General features: G+C 39.4%; 1 protein-coding gene across 1 annotated transcript in view; it reads left to right on the top strand.

Annotated features, from left to right (window-relative positions):
* The window catches only part of TESK2 (testis associated actin remodelling kinase 2), a 78,161-nt gene that overhangs the window by 41,863 nt on the left and 20,281 nt on the right, over positions 1 to 16,017 (top strand). The window contains exon 5 of the mRNA XM_056497164.1: positions 11,065 to 11,211. Within this exon, the coding sequence (XP_056353139.1) occupies positions 11,065 to 11,211 (147 nt within the window). The remainder of the gene's footprint in view (positions 1 to 11,064; positions 11,212 to 16,017) is intronic.

Genomic DNA, 16,017 nt, shown 5'->3' with positions numbered 1-16,017 from the left:
GGCTGTTCAAAGCCCCATCCAACCTGGTCTTAAACACTTCCAAGGATGGGGCATTCACAGCTTCTCTGAGCAATCTGTGCCAGTGTCTCACCACCCTCACAGCAAAGAATTTCTTCTAAGATCTAAATCAAACCTACTCTCAATTTAAAAACATTCCTCCTTGGCCTTTTAATAGGTCTCTCTCTATCGTTCTTGTAGGTTCCCTTCAGGTACTGGAAGGCTGCAATTAGGTCACCCTGAAGCCTTCTCTTCTCCAGTCTGAGCAATCCCAATTCTCTGCCTTTCCTCATAGGAGAGGTGCTCCATCCTTCTGATCATCTTGATGGCCCTTTATGTTTCTGCTCTTGAGAAAAATCGCTTATCTCACAACAGAAAAATTGTTGCAAGTTAGTAGGTGCTTTGAAATATCTTGTCACTTCTGTGATCCTTTATTAAAATAATAAAAACTGTGGTGAATAGAGATAAGGTAAACCTACAAGATGCAAAAAGCTATTACTGTGTGCCTGCTTGCTGGCACATCTGAATATTGACTAAATCTTTTGGGGTTAAAAAACTCAACCAACTAAACTTGTACAGAAAGACAAGCCTATTGCCTGTGCTTCTTACTGCATTGCACACGAACACCAGGACTCAGGAAGAACTTAAAGTTTTATCACCTTTGCTGTTGCATGCAGCAGCTATCTGCTGATGAGAGAAAGGCATAGGCAATAGGGACTTTTCTTACAGCTGAAAAATTAGGAAGCTTCTGTTTATATTCTGACATGAATGTGATTATAAAATGACAAACCGTCTAGTAATAGATGCTAACAAAGTCTCTAGCAATATCTTTCTGAAATTATAAAAATCCTGATTCTTTAAAGCAAAAAGCTTTGGATTTCTTATATCCAAAGTATAATGTTTAGCTTTTGCTTAAATTATTGTGACCTAAAAAGAGATATGTGTAAATGTGAGTATTAAGTACATGGATGTGTGTGTATATCTGACAAGTTATTTGTTTGGTACTACATGTAGACCTTGGGCTTGTTTCTGTGTTGCTTGCAGAATGATTTCTACATCTTTGGTCATTTTGAAATACAGTTATAATTCTTTTTATAAACTTGGTTTGGTACTGACTCTTCCCTTCATCTCTTGATTGTTCATAATATAATTTTAAAAATACTTGTCAACACTTGAGCCATATTTGTTCTTATTTTTGCACTCTTCACAGCATATGGACCGTCAGTTTCAGTTTTGCTGGAACAGTTCACTCAGATTCTCAGTTTAATTTAAAAAGTAGTTGAATGTGCTCTTAGCAAATGTAGTTTGTGGCTTGACAACCAGCTCTCCATCATCCTTTCTCTGTACTATGGAAGGCATTCTATTGTTTCATCTTCAAAGCAGTGTCCTTTTTCCTCTGGTTTCCTCCTCTTCAGAGGAGTACAGTGTGTTTTTCTTCAGCCTGAGAGATCCCCATATGAAAGACACACAGCAGTTTGCAGAACTGGAGAGACCCATTGCTGTGCCCTTGATCCTGTCAAGAAGCACAGGTGCCTCTAGGAGCAGCCATGCCCCGATTAACTGGAGAGTGCCAGACCAAACCAGCTGTACTGGCTTAGGGGGAGGGGTGTCTGCCCTAACTATATTTTTTGAAAGGTTGCATAAGGAAACAACAGAAATTAAAATTCTGTTTTCAGTGAAGGTTCAAAATAGGTTATCATCTCTGAGAAAGCTGAGTGAGAGTCAAAAGCATGTGAACACCCTCATCTGTTTTATCAGCTAAGGAGGTCTCATTTTTTTTTAAATGATTCCATAGACGCTTGCACTGAGTTTGTTCCAACAGCTGAAGAGTTGCAGACTCTGGTACCCATGTGTACCCTGTGTGTGTGATCTGAGTCAGGCTGATTAATGATAGGTGTTAACCTGACATCTGTCTGCACCAGTGGATGCAAAATCAAATCTAAACATAGTACATGTAATAAGTAAATTAGACTGTTCGAAGTAAGTACAGTTTAAAAAGCTTGCAGAGAAGGGATGGGTCACACACTTTAAACCTTATTTTGTAACATTAAGGCTTCATGTATTATTTTGTAATAAAAAAAGCAATATGTCTATGACAGTGAAGTTATTTCATAGAAGATTAGACAAAGTACATATTCTTTACTTTTATATGGTTTTCCTCGGGAATTTGATATTTTTGTGAATTTTTTAAAAAGAAAAAATTCTTCAGTCCCAAACACAGCTTGATGTGCTGCACATACCAAAAAAGTCCATTTAAAGTCACACAAGGGGGCCCAGCTTTCAATGACAGGAGGCAGGAAATTTAGTGTTCTGACTGAAATTCCATCTCGGGTTCATACTCTTGCAGCTTCATGTTGTGGCATATGTGGTGTGCTTGACCCTTTGGTTCTTTCTCCAGCAAAAATGATACAGGTCTCCACAGGAGTTTCAGTTAAGTCTCTCAGATTTGTAGCTTTGCAGTTTTGAGTGCTTAAATATCAAAAGTGAGTTTTTTGGAAAGCATGTAAAGGACCTTATTTAAGTTAGGTGATATTTCAAATATTTTCCCCCTATATCTAGCGCTTACTTACTCTTTTTTTTTTTTTTTTTTTTTTTTAGTGCATGAAAGCTAACCATTTTGTCTGATTGCAGTGATCAAAGACCTGGGTTTCCAGAAAAATACTTGACAGAGCATTTTTTAAAATCTGTTTGGGTAGGTTGTACCTGGCCATTCAGAATGCAGGGGCCTTCATTTTGGAAGGAAATTCGTACTGCTCTACCTGGTCATGGCACTTATTCTGAAGACTGAAAGGTGGAATTGATTCTCAAAAAGTTGCTGTAGAAAGCTCAGTTACAGGAAGCAAAAGGCTGACAAAAACGTTGGCTTCTGGAGGACACAAGCTGGCATTACAGGCTCTCTCTGAGAAGGGAAGCTGGCAGTCAGTTAAAGGAAAAAACTGCTGTGGGCTGTGGTGACCAGGTAAATTAAACACATGGGAACAGCTCTCTGGACCATGTCTGTGCTTTTACCAAAAGCAGATAAGCGGTGAAAGCTGTGTGAGCCCTGCATTGTGCTGGAGCTGGTGGGAAGCTGCTTAGATGCATCTGCCCTGTGTGGTTAGGCAAGAAGGATGGGTTCTCATGAAAAGAAAATTCAGATGTAAAAAGAACTGTAGTCACAGACACCAAAGAAGTCCTCATGTAAAGGCAGAAGCCAAGAATTTAAAAGTCTAACTTGAGGTGCACAGTCTATATTATGCATGCAGGTTCTAGATGAGGAGTTTATGAGCAACCAGTTATTTCAGTGAGAACTCATAGTTAAACCTCCTTTTTTCCCTTCCTCCCCTCTATTTAAAAAAAAATTAAATCTTGGCTCTGTAGGCTATTCTTTGACTTTAATTATTTTCCCCTGCTCTCTCACAGAAGGATGATTGACTTGTTTTATCACTTTAGAACTTGTAATAGTACATAGGCAACTTTTATTCATTATTTTGAGATAGGTGCATCTAAATATGTTGTGTTCTGAGGAAGGTTTGCTGAATATCTTGCTGTTGCTAATCTCTTCCTCCTTTTTAGAATGTCTCAAGGATAGAAGAAAGATAAGAGGCAGATAAATGTTCAACTGCAAACAGCAAGTTCCATTGTCTCATTCCTTGTCTCCCTTCCCCCCATGTGTGAGGCACACACATGCGGGTGGGTGCTCTGTGTGTGGGTTGTGTGGGGTTTTTTTGGGAGGGGTTTTCAATATCTCTGTTTTGACACTCACTGAAAGCCAACTGGACCATTTACCATTGCCTCAAGGAAAAAAAAAAAAATCCCAAACATTTTTAAATTTCAGCCTTTGATTTTTTTATTAGTGGCTAGGTTAACAGGAGTGAGAAGATGTAAACTTCTCAGCGATCATGGTATGGGGGGGGAGAGAGGAGGAGAACTGAATACTGTCTTAAGCACTAGAATTTTCTTTAGTTCTGTATATGAAGAGAGGCAGTCCAAATAGGTACTGTGATGCTGGCCACTTAACTTTTTGTCTTGGAATTCTTTTCTTACATATTTTCAGTAAATTCAGTTTGTATATAGTGCTTTCTCTTCTTTCCCCATTTTTCAGCCTGGACACAAGGAAACATACTCTCAAATTAACAAGTGTTCTGTAGTTTCACTTCCTCATTTTGCTTTACTTATCAGCCATCCACAACATTCAGAAACTGAGTTGTACAAGAAAATTCCTTTAATGTTTGCTTTTGCACACTTGGTGCCTTCTCTAATTGCCAATAAAGTGTTGGAGCACCGTCACATGTAAGTGGATGTGGGAGTGTTGAGACTTGGAAAAGTACTTTGAAACAGCTCAAAGAGAGTATTCCTTGTGCAGAATTTAAACGAAGTTTGTACTATGAGAGATGTTCATGTGCTGTACTCTCAGTATATCCTTGTAGCTGTTTCACAGATTTCAAAAAGTGAAGCAAAGAGGTTATTTTTCTGCCATCTTGCAGGCATATAATCTGTGGGCTGCTACTGCTGGTAGTATGTGGGGAAGGTGAGAAAGACCTTATTTAAATGAGAGGCTGCTTGTCAGGGATTGCAGCTTCTCAGCAGAACTGAGTCTAGTATGTTTGAAATGCTGTCAGTGTGGATAGAGCCTTCTGCTCTTAACAGAAGTGTTATTGTAGTTATTGTGTTATTGTAGAAGTGTTATATGCTGTTTCTCTTGCCTGTGTCAGCACCAAGGTACTTTCTCTTCTGTGCCTTTGTGCTAATTTATGCCATATCCCAGATTCTTATCTGCACTGAGACTGGGCTCCACTTAGAATCCAAATGGTTGTGACTTCATTATAAATGCAGGGTTTTTTGTTAGACCTTCTTGGCTTTCTGGTTTTTTCTACTAATATAATTACAGGAAAAATGGTTATCAAGGTCAGTTTGTATAGATATACTGGGAGTGTTTTCCGGTTCCAACAAAATAAGCTTATTTCCTGCAGTATTTCAGACCTGTGTATGAGTGAGCTTCCATAAAACTTCCTTCATCCATATGGGTTGCAGCAGTGCATTGTTGCTATGTGCCTCAGCTGAAGCCTTACCAACAAGAATGTGTTTGTAGCAGCAGGCAGCCAAGTGAACATTACATTTTGATTGAATGAAATGACAGAAAAGGGCTAAATTCAGCATACTGACCATAAGAGCTGTTGGAATTAGAGAATTAAAGGAAGACAAATCTTGCTGAATTCTTTTCCATGCCAACGCTTGAATGTTTGGAATGCAACAAGTGGTTTTCATTACAGCTCCTTCCTGAGTTAGTGCATGTTAATTCTTGTTTGCCCTTATAAAAGAAGCCGTGCCTGTACATGCCTTTTCAGAAGGAGGAGCCAATGAATTAATCAATGCCACAACTGACACAGAAGAAGAAACAGATCTGTTGCATTTCTTGGCTTTGGTTCTGAGTTCTGATGAGTGACCAGGCTATGACAGTTGACAAAGCTGACCCTTTCCTCTGTGAATAGCTAGCACTGTTAAAATTTATTTTAATCATGTAATGGTTAACACCTTTGAAGAAAAGACAATTTTTGATTCAAGAACAGGATTGTTTGTATTGGTAGAAAAGCAGAAGAGAAATTGATTTTAGGTTAAAGATTCTTTTCCTTTGGTTTTCAGGAACTGAAGAGCAGGAAAGGGGCCTTCAGATCAAGACTTTTGGCTTTGCTTCTGTTCTTTCAGTCAAACTGTTTTCCAAGCCACTTGTGCTCTTCTGATCCCTCATGAAAAAGTTTGAGCTTTGTTCTGAAATGTGTTTGCTTCACCTGTGTTCTCTTTCAGTACTTGTATGTTTCTCCCTGGCAACATTAGTTGACCTGCTGGCCAAAAGTATACTCACACAGCCCAAATTCAATATCCAACTTGTTCTATTTCAATGATTAATTTATTTTGTTTTACACAGTCAATGAAAATGGAAGGTTACTGCTCAGAGGTACTTGGGTCAGGTGGTTTTGTAGATTTTTAAATTGTGGCATTTTTAACAACAGGAGGTCTATGAACCAACTTCAAATTTTACAAATCTCATAGTCAATCTCGGTGTATCAACTTGTATTATCTCATATTGTAGTTTTGAACATAGTGGTACTGTGTTTCTTTTCCAGTTCTGCACAGCTGAAGCTAATGAAAACAGTTGGGGAAAGGAGAAAACTTCCAGTCCTTTCCATGGTAGCTAATTATGCCAGTTGTGACAGAAGGCTTGTACCTTGGCTTGTACAGAAGCCTTCAGAGTAGTCACTTAGAGACTGCAGAGTGTGACAGATAACTGTTAAACATAGGAGAACTGAAGATGAGGTTGTGTCTTCCTTGAGACAGGTGGTTTAAAACAGTTTCTAAATATCTGCAAAAAACTTAGAGAAAAGCTCTCAACTTCCTTTTATTAGGCATGAGAGTTACCTTCTTACTTCTAGAACTAGAAGTGATACAAATATGCAAGCTCTGTCTATTTTGACGCTCTTCAGTGCATTTGTCAGTCATGTCTGCAATACTTTATTTTGCTTTCCAGGTCTTCCTTCAGGGTGCAACTACTTATTTTGGGTTTTGCTCTGATGTCTTTCTTGCATCTTCATGTGGAAGGTGCTACTGCCAGAATTCTAGCTCATCTTTTCTCCTGCATCTCTACCTGTTTCTTCAATTTGTTTTTGTAGTATATTAATTTGTTGCTATCTCAGTGTTTCTCCTGTGTTCTGAGTCCCTGGAGCTCTTACTCTTTACTTGCCTCATTTGGTTTGTCACCTAAAATGCACTCTCCACACCTACTTTTCCTAACCACTTAATGCTTTGTCTTTGGCAACATTTGCCCGACAGTACAGGGGTATCTTGTGGTTATTTGTTGCTTTTTAAATGACTGACAGTGACATTTAAAGTCATCTAAATAGCAGGCCAATTTTTTTTTTTCTATCTTTCCTGTGCAATATCTGTTGGCTTATTTATATCAGACCTACACACTGAAATAGGATTGGTTTTCAAAATAGCATTGAAAACTGTTTGCAATTCCCATCAGTCTTCCTGCTAAGACTTGGCAATATTTGGAGTCTTTCTTTTTGAGGAATAACTGCTAGAATTGTGTGAATCTGATGTGTGTTTTCTTTAAAAACTTCTAGTTCTCATATTAGTGTTTAAACTTCTATTTTGGATTTTGAAGCTAAAATCTGACAACTGAAGTTGGGTATTATCTGACAGCTGAAGTTCCTTATTAGTCTTTTGAAATGAAGCATGTAGTGCTGTGCTTAAGTACTGTTATATGCTGAATTTCTATCCATTATTAATTTCATATGCTTGAGTCTGATAATGTGACTGCAATTGAGTCACAAGGCAGCAGTCCTATTATGCTGATTTTAGGTTAAAGTAGCATTTCATAGCAGTAAATGATAGCATCAGAAATCTCTTCAAACTTTGATCCAGAATTCATCTGTGCTTGGCTGGGTTTCTGAGTAACTTGTCCTTCTAAGAAGCTATTGCCCTCTTTCTTCATAACATTTGGGAGGTGTAAGAGAAATGCAGTTTAGCTGAACTTTTGTTTTCACAACAAAGGTATGACCTCTTACCTTGGATATTTTTTTAAGAAAGAATGTTTTTGTGGACTAAGATGCCACAGTCTTTTAAACCAGTGTTCAGCTTGCTATGTTAAGTTGTAGTAAATGCAAAAATAAACAACCTATAGCTGTTGCTTTCAGACTGGCAACCAGATAAGCTGGCTGTTGGTATCCAGTTACATGACAGAAAAGTAGCATGAGGAATAATGGGTAGCTGTTTCACTGCAACCTGATGATACAGGGTTTGAAAAGGTCTGAACACTGCTCCATTTAGCTGTGATGTCTCTAAGAAGTGTAGTGCCCTTTGCTTTCATTGTCACAGCCCAGCCAGATCTCTGTTCCAATTGCTTGTAGACTTACGTGATGGCTGTTGTTGTTTTTGTAGTAGAATAATGCTTTGAAAGCATGTGTGTGCTGTAGCCTCACTGTACCAGTACTGTGTCAGGGACAGAATAAAATCCAGTGTTCTCTTTGGGAGGAGGTGCATTTTCTATCCTTCAGGATATTCTTACCACACAGAGCTGATTTGTGCCAGTAAGAGATTGAGAGCAAGTATTTTTCTCATTCAGTTGCACTGGCAATTAGGAAGTAATGTACATAGTTTTGTGTCTGTCCTGAAAAGGCATTGTTGAACTCCTCTGAAAAAAATAGGCCATCAGGCTGGCTGTTTGCATTATCGGCCTGAATGACTGGAAGAATTGGATTACTTACATGACACTGAGGGAACACTGTACAGTGCTTGCTTGCCTTAGGAACAATTCAGGTCTCTGCATGCAAATATTACCTGCTGGCCAGCTAAAACCTGAGATCAACTAAAGACTTAAAGTTGTCTAGGAAAATCTTGGTTCAGTTGTTCACTTGACAGTTAGCCTCATGTGCTTCATAGGCATAAAAATTAGAGCCAAAGCCAGAACTCACGTCTCTGATAAATGAGGGCTGTGCACTTGCTGGGTGGCAGTTTTGGAAAGGAGGCCTGGCAGGTTTTGTAGATATGCTGGAAGCAGGTTTGACTGTTGCTTTTGTAGTTTGTGGATGCTGTGTCCAATGTGTGTGTCAGCTGTTGCCCAGCCCATGCTAGAATCTAGTCCTTGCAGTTAAGATGGGTGAATGACCCTGCAAGCCAGTTTGACTGGAAGAGTGCTGCAGGAATGGATATATTGGATGCACTTAACTAATATGGCAACTATGGATCAAATCAGTAGCTATTGTATTGAAAAGGAAAGCAAGAGCATGTTCGATATAGTAGCCAGCTATTGTCCCATTTCATTGTCTGTGTCAATGCTCTTAGGGGCTGCTTGTTTATTAGCATTTCTGGAGCAATGTCATGGAATGGCACAGTTCAGAGAACAGAAAATGGGAGCTAGGTCAGTGATTCCTTCCTTTCTTGCATTGTCTTTCTGATGAATTCGAGTATGGTGATGCTTTATGGACGGTCTGTTACTGGCCTGTCAGAAAGGTGAAATGGCTTGGGATTAATTGCTAAGTGTCACTTTAAAATTGTGTTATTCGGCCAGGTGCTTTCTGTTCCAGGTTGTTCAGTATTGTTCTGATTTGAACATGACTGGATGAGAAGTACTGTTCACACTCTTTCAAGGAGGCTGGGAATATACAAGAGGTTACTGTAGAAATCTTAGTTGCTGTTTTTTCCTTGAGCATGGTGGTAGCAATTTATGTTTTTTTTTTTTTTTAATCAAATGTCATTGAGCATGGGTTGTTTTTGGTTTTTTTCTTTTCTCCCCTGTGTGCTCTGTAAGGTCATCTAGCTCCCTGAGGGGTTCAGATAAAAGAAATGAGAAAGATCAAAGCTGAAAAAGCTCAAGGCAGCATTGTTTCCAGCACTGAACCAGGTTGGCTGCAGCTCTAGTTGGTGTTGAAAATCTCCAAGGATGGAGATTGCATAGCCTCAGTGACCTGTTGCAGAGCTACTCCGCTCTCCTGGCACACGAACTCCTAGCACAAGGAACAGGTTGTTTTGGAGAGAAGGGGGGTCGTGTCCTGGACTGCCAGTGAAGTGTGCTGCTGTGCATGGGCTGGGGTGAGCCCCATTCCCGAGGGATGCGCACAGGAGCCCCCGGATGCTTTGAGGCGCTCCCTCCCCATGGGCTCTGTGCCAGGTAAAACCACTTGGTGCCTCTGCCCCGACAATTTTGCCTCCTCAAATAGTTATCTGTGGAACCTGTGTATCTTTTCAGAATTCACTGGTGGGATCAGCAATGGGTGGACCCAAGCTGTAAGGAAGAATCAGTTTCTTGCAGACTGTTCAGGAGGTGACTTGTGACCCCCAGACTTACCAGTAGAATCCAGCTTGTGTTATTTTCTTTGCTGTAGCACAGCCTCAGGCGATCAGCTACATCAATCCACGCTGTAGGGTGTATGGCTTACGTTTACCTCGTGTCCTAGGCTCCAAGACACAAAGAAGGGCAACAAAATACAAGGAGCTTCCACATTTCTGAAACAAGAAGAGCTGCAATTAAGATGTTTTTCTTTTTATTTTTTTAACATAAGAATAGTGCCAAATGTTTTGTCCGAGTGAATGACACAATAAAGACATTTGAGAGAGAGTTGGAGACCTGTGTGGCACAGAGAAGTGAAGTTGGTGCAGTCTGGTGCAGGGATACATGCGTGGGCTAGGCTTGGGAGCAAATTGTCCTGTCTGCTTCACTTAGGTTTCCTTGACAGAAGTCACTGCATTGCTGCCAGGATTTCCTTATGGAGCGAGCTACTCTCTTTGCCTGGTCACTGTTGGGGGCTGGGAGCGTAACAAGAAGCTGCTTAAACACTACATAGCTGCTGGTGTGGTATAAAGGGTCTATACATAAAGCATGAGCTGTGCTGCTGTCATGATTATTCAAGTGCTGGAGTTGCCATGTCTTAACCTGGGCTATATTAGTTAGTATCCTTTAGGTGTTGCTTTGTTTCACTGTCTCTTGTAGCATTTATCTTTTTACTTAATGTGCTTTCCTTTTCATGAGTGCTACCATTTGATGGGGTTGATGTAATACTGAACACAGTGGGAATCATATTGCTGATGAGGGCTCATAGATATAGCAGTGAAAAAAATAGAACTTACAGCAGCACATTGTAATATTTTTCTTTGATGCTGTTTCAGTTTAAGGAAACTGGGAACTTGATCAGGCTCCATGACCTACTCTTGGATACTTAGCTCTGCTTTGGTTGATTAATTGTATACGAAAGTCAGCTCTGCATTGTTTTTGCCCTAATTTTCCTCAAGCTGAAATGAGAGGGTGATATGATATTGTAGGTGTTTCTGAAGGGTCTATTTAAATACCATAGTGTGTTTACTCTAATACGGTGCTGCTTGTTGCATCTTTAACATAAGGGCATTGGTACAGGTGAAGGGAGACATTTCCAGCTTCTCTTGATCTACAAACTTTGTGCCTGCCAAGCCAATATGAAAAAAAGGCTTTAATGTATAACTGAGCTAAGGTCACTTGTTGTAATGATGAATTTTACATTCTTGACAAAATAATAAGTTAAATAATTAATTTAAAATGTTGCTTTGTCTTTTCAGTACATCAATTGTGGTAACCTGGAACAGCTACTAGATGGCAACCAGCATCTGCCCTGGACAGTGAGGGTGAAACTGGCATATGACATTGCTATGGGAATCAGTTATCTTCACTATAAAGGCATTTTCCACCGCGACCTTACATCCAAGGTACTGTTTATAAAATTAAGGGAACTTGCTAATGAAGGTACTGTAACTGATTGTTGGGTTTTCTCCCTTCCTCTGTTCCATACAGAGAATTGCTATTATGTAAGATGTAATGTAAGACATTTTGAGAAACAAATTGAAATGCAGTTCATAGAATTAAAACTGCCCTCAAAACATGTTTATAGTTTGCAAGGAAACTAGAGAAATTATTATCGTGAAGGAAGATCATCCCTTAAATGAGTTCAGATTAGAATTTCTCATAAAGCAGCTACAGAGTTTTTTTTACTTCTGAGATGTGGTTCAGTAAAGCATTTAAATCCCTGAATAATTAAGCCCAACAATCTAACATTTGGAACAGGTTAATCATATAAAGAACCTAAATTGAGTGGATTATTACAAACACACTTCAAAATCTCCTTGTTGTTTTTGTTTGCCCTTGTATTTCACAAATCTTCTGTAGGAAGAGTGACCTTTCATTACTAATTCTGCATTAAGTGCTGTGTACAATCCTGGTTTATGTTTCTTTCATTTTTAAAGTCAGTAAGATCAAAATAGTTTGCATATAACTTTCAAATTTTGAAATTTCTTCCAGAATAATAGATCAGTGGCAGACTTTTCAGTGGACATAGATTTATTTTTTCTAGTTGCTTTGGTGACAACTTGCATGAATTTAGTTGGCTGAAGTAGCTGGATAATTCAAGCTCAGCTAGAAATATTGACATAGGAGCACTAAGCTGTGTGAGCAGATTGTCCCAGTATTCACACTGGCTCTTACCACCCATTGCAGCCTGTGCTGAGGGCTTTGCTGTCCTGTCTGTCCTGTTGTCTGGTGCTAATGAGCTGGTTCAAACTCACTGGGGGCCTGCAACATGAAAGTCCTTCAAAACTGTTCCTGAGAAGGCTTCATCATGTCACTTCAATCAGAAGCATCCAGAAGAATGTTAATTTAGTCTAAAAGGAAAAACAGAAAAAAGGAGAAACAGTTTTTAAAGATAAAACCACAATAGAGTGCGTTTGCCAATGAGGCTACTAGTCCTGCATTGAATTCTGGTTTTTTTTTTTTTTAAGCTTAGTGTCTTAAACAGATACAGAGTGTGCATTTAATCAAGGTGAAAAATAAAAGTTCAGCTGGTAGGTAAAAGTAGTATTTTGGTGAAGTCGTAAAATTCTTTCTTGGCTGCTCTTTCAAGTGAAAGGCACTGAATTTTGTAAGGAAGAATTATCAAATTTATGGAAAATCCCCAGCCTGGGAGTCATGTCACTTTGACATGATAGACTCAGAAAGCTCCATTTCAGTCACCTTGGAGTGTACAGATAAGAGATGCATAAAAATATCTGAAAAGACAACTTGGTGTTCCCCTTTCTTTTTCAGTTCAGGATGTATTTTAGTGCATTTAAGAGTAGAGTTACTGCAAGGAACCAAAGTAACTAAGGAGAACTCAGTGCTTGCAGCATTTCTTAGAACACGTTCTGTGATGGTTAGTCATATGAAAATCCAGTTCCTGGGATCTTTGTGAATGCCTTTGTTCCAAGCTTTACATAACTGTATGTCATTCTCTGGAGCTGCCCTGCCAATGCTTCAATGTTATCTCTTGTTGAATGCCAATTGTTTAGAAAGCTGCACCCGCTGGGAGGGGTTCAGGATGTCCCAGCAAGAGCAAACTCATCAGAGGCCACGGGAAGTAGTTAAGGTTATTCAAAAATAAATGAACTATGTATCAAACCCTAAGAATTTACTAGCAGTCATGCTATATATGGATGGTTCTTAGCATTAAAGTTATAGTATCTGTGTGGGTCACATCAGAAGCTGTCAGCTTTAAGAATAATACAGAATTGACAGCTATAGTCTATATTTTTCAATTTATTGGGGATTTTTGGGTTGTTTTGGTGTTGTTTTGTTTATTTTTTAAATTCATTTTTTTAATGTGATGTATGCACTTTCCTTGTTCTGTTTGGAAAGGAAGTAGATTAAACACCTGCCCTTAAACACTCACCTTAAACAACTCTTGAATTTTGTTAGTGTATTAAGGTATTGATGAAATAAGCCTTAAATCTGTAGGGCTACTCCCTGTTTGCCCTGCTGGCTGGCTAATTTTTAAAAAGTGACTGTTTCAAAGCAAAACAATGAAGATAACCATAGGAAAAACCTGTGGTCAAAATTTTCAGTTCTCAGACTACAGCTTTTGGCTACTGCTTGGGAAGATGCCTTGGCTTTTACCAGGTTTGTACTGGTGATAGGATGAGTTTTTTTAATAGTTTACTAGTAAATAGTTGTGTAAGCAAGCTGAAGGAAGATGGGAGAGAACTTGGATTGAACAAGGGCAAATTCAATATTGTTCTGTATTGTCCTTCTTTCTTCAGTAAACTTCACTAATTGATGGGATGGCTTTATTATTCAAATGAAGGCAAAGACAAGGGTTTAGACATCTGCAAGTCAGAACAGACTGAGTTTACAAGGTGGGAGAGTGGAGCATTTTTCCATGAAACTTGCTGGCTTGACTGAAGTGTGAACAGAATGAAACTGAGACTTCTGTGCAGGGATGTCTCCATGCTTTACGTGTTACACTTAGGACGATAGCCCACTGCAAACTGTCCCTCTAATATGAATTTTACTAATTTTAATTAATTTAGACCTGTACTTCTGCCTTTCTCTTTCTGGCAAACCACTAATTCCTGCAGCTTCCTGGAGTGGGCGGTGTCATACATAAATTTTACTGTGTCAGTTATGGCAGCAGAGTTGTCTTGCTCTTAGCATTATATGTGTTGATGTATTTGATGCCTAGCAATTTAAAGAAAGAAAAGTTGCTGTCCTCTGCCTATCTAAGATTGGAAAATAAGTGGATTGGGCCATTAGTATACACCAGGGTGATCTCTCTTCCTAATTGCACCATGTGGAGAGGAACAGAACAGCATTGATACTGCAGGAGGCCAGAGGGAAGAATGGTAGAGAGGAGTAGATGTAGGTCATTATAGTCGATGTGACAGCCCACGGGGATGTCAACCCTCATATCCCACTGGTGCCCTTCCCAATGTCCTTCTGTCAAAAACAGAGGCAGCACTTGTTAGAAGGGATGTGCTGCCCCGACAGCCACTGCTTTCCCCATGTCATGAGCAGCTCAGTGCCTGGGCTGCTGTAGCTGATCAGGCTGAGCTGCCCTAGTTGCCAGCAACAGCCTAGCTTGAAGGTACGAGTGGTCAGACTGGCCATTTGCAGCCTGCACAGAGTAGGGGTTTGGGCAGAGTGCCTTGGACTTTTTATAGGCCAAGAAATGTGGTGTCTTGCACTTTTGACTTGTCATGAAAAGATTTATATGGAAATGAAGCCACAGATGGGTTCTGACAGCAAACCTCGTTGGCTTATTCCCTGTCCATATCACCACAAGCCCTATGAATTTTTCATTGAAGCCTCACTGATAAGAATTTTCTCCATCTTTCAATGATTGGATTGTCAAGGAGCTCTGGTTATTAATTTTAAGTCTGAAAATCTTAGTCATAGAATATGCAATCATTAAAGCAGAAATCATATTGTGAAAGTGTTTCAATAGAAGCAACTTAATTGTGATATAGTTTTTCTTGATCTGACTTGGTTTTACAGCATTTTAGCTGTTGTAACTTACAGTTAAAATAGCCATGTTTGGGAAAGCATGGGGAAAAAGTATCCAGCCTGCAAAAAGAATATAGCAATCCCTTTGTACCTCACCCTCAAAACAAGTGTCTTACTGCTACACAGAGTTTCTTCAACACCTTGTTTACACTGCATTTGCACTGCATTCAAACCCTGCTCTGGAAGTGCTGTTGATTCCCTTGTCATCTTATGCCAGTGACTTCCCTAATACCAGGAATGATTCTTCCAATATTTCTGAGATGAGGGAAGTAAATAAGATCATTCCTTATTATAACAGATTAAAAGCAAGAATATTGGTGAGTACTGGGTATGTGCTTTAAGGCTTTGTTTGGAGTATTTGCATTTACATGTTTAAGTTCAAAGTAATATGCTTACTGACCTCAGAGGCAGTTGGAAGCATTACAAAATAGTCACGTTTGACCCCAGGAGGCAGAGAAAGCACAAGATAAGTAACAATCTGTGAAAGATTTTGCTAAAGTAGCTTTTGTGTTACAGAATCCTTCTGAGATGCTGGGGAACGCCAGAATCCAGATCCCAGAGCAGCACTGCAATAGTCTTAACCACAGGACAGAAGAGTTTCATTTGCAGTCCAGGATTCCTTTTATTTCTTCCCAGCCTTTTGTCACCCTACTGTTTCTGTGGGAAGAGTGGTCAGAGTCCTGAAAATAGTGGTCTAAATGTTTTATGTACAGTCCCAATTCACCATCAGCATGAATCCTTTGTGTGTACTGAAGCACATGGATTCCAAGAAAACTGTCAGTGTGATCATGTGATTAAGGATGTTATCTTAATATGTAGGCATAAGGGGAAGAGGGAAAGTTGTTGCAGAAGTTTTACATCCCATCTTTTGTGCAATATTATTTTTTGATGTAGTGTTTGTTGTGTATAATTTCCTACCAGTTTTGGAAAAAATGGCATTCTAAACTTCATTTTAGAGTTGAAAGCTTGAGATTCATGATAAGGGTCTCTGTTGCTTTAGTTACTACAGTAACGATACATGAAGTAGATTTAATTTGTATTTGTTGCTACTGTTAATTAGTATTGCTAAAACACATTGAATGCCTTTCCTGTGGAGAAGGAATGGGAATGGGAACAAGAGAGATTCTTTGGCAGTGAGAAGAGAACATCCAGGAATCTCCCTGTTTTTCCAGGACGGATCACACCTGCTCTGTTACTATCTAATC

The sequence above is a fragment of the Oenanthe melanoleuca genome, chromosome 8, assembly GCF_029582105.1.
Source record: "Oenanthe melanoleuca isolate GR-GAL-2019-014 chromosome 8, OMel1.0, whole genome shotgun sequence".
NCBI lineage: Eukaryota > Metazoa > Chordata > Aves > Passeriformes > Muscicapidae > Oenanthe > Oenanthe melanoleuca.
Note: the sequence above shows the minus strand (reverse complement) of the source record. Positions and strands in the feature narration are given on the sequence as shown.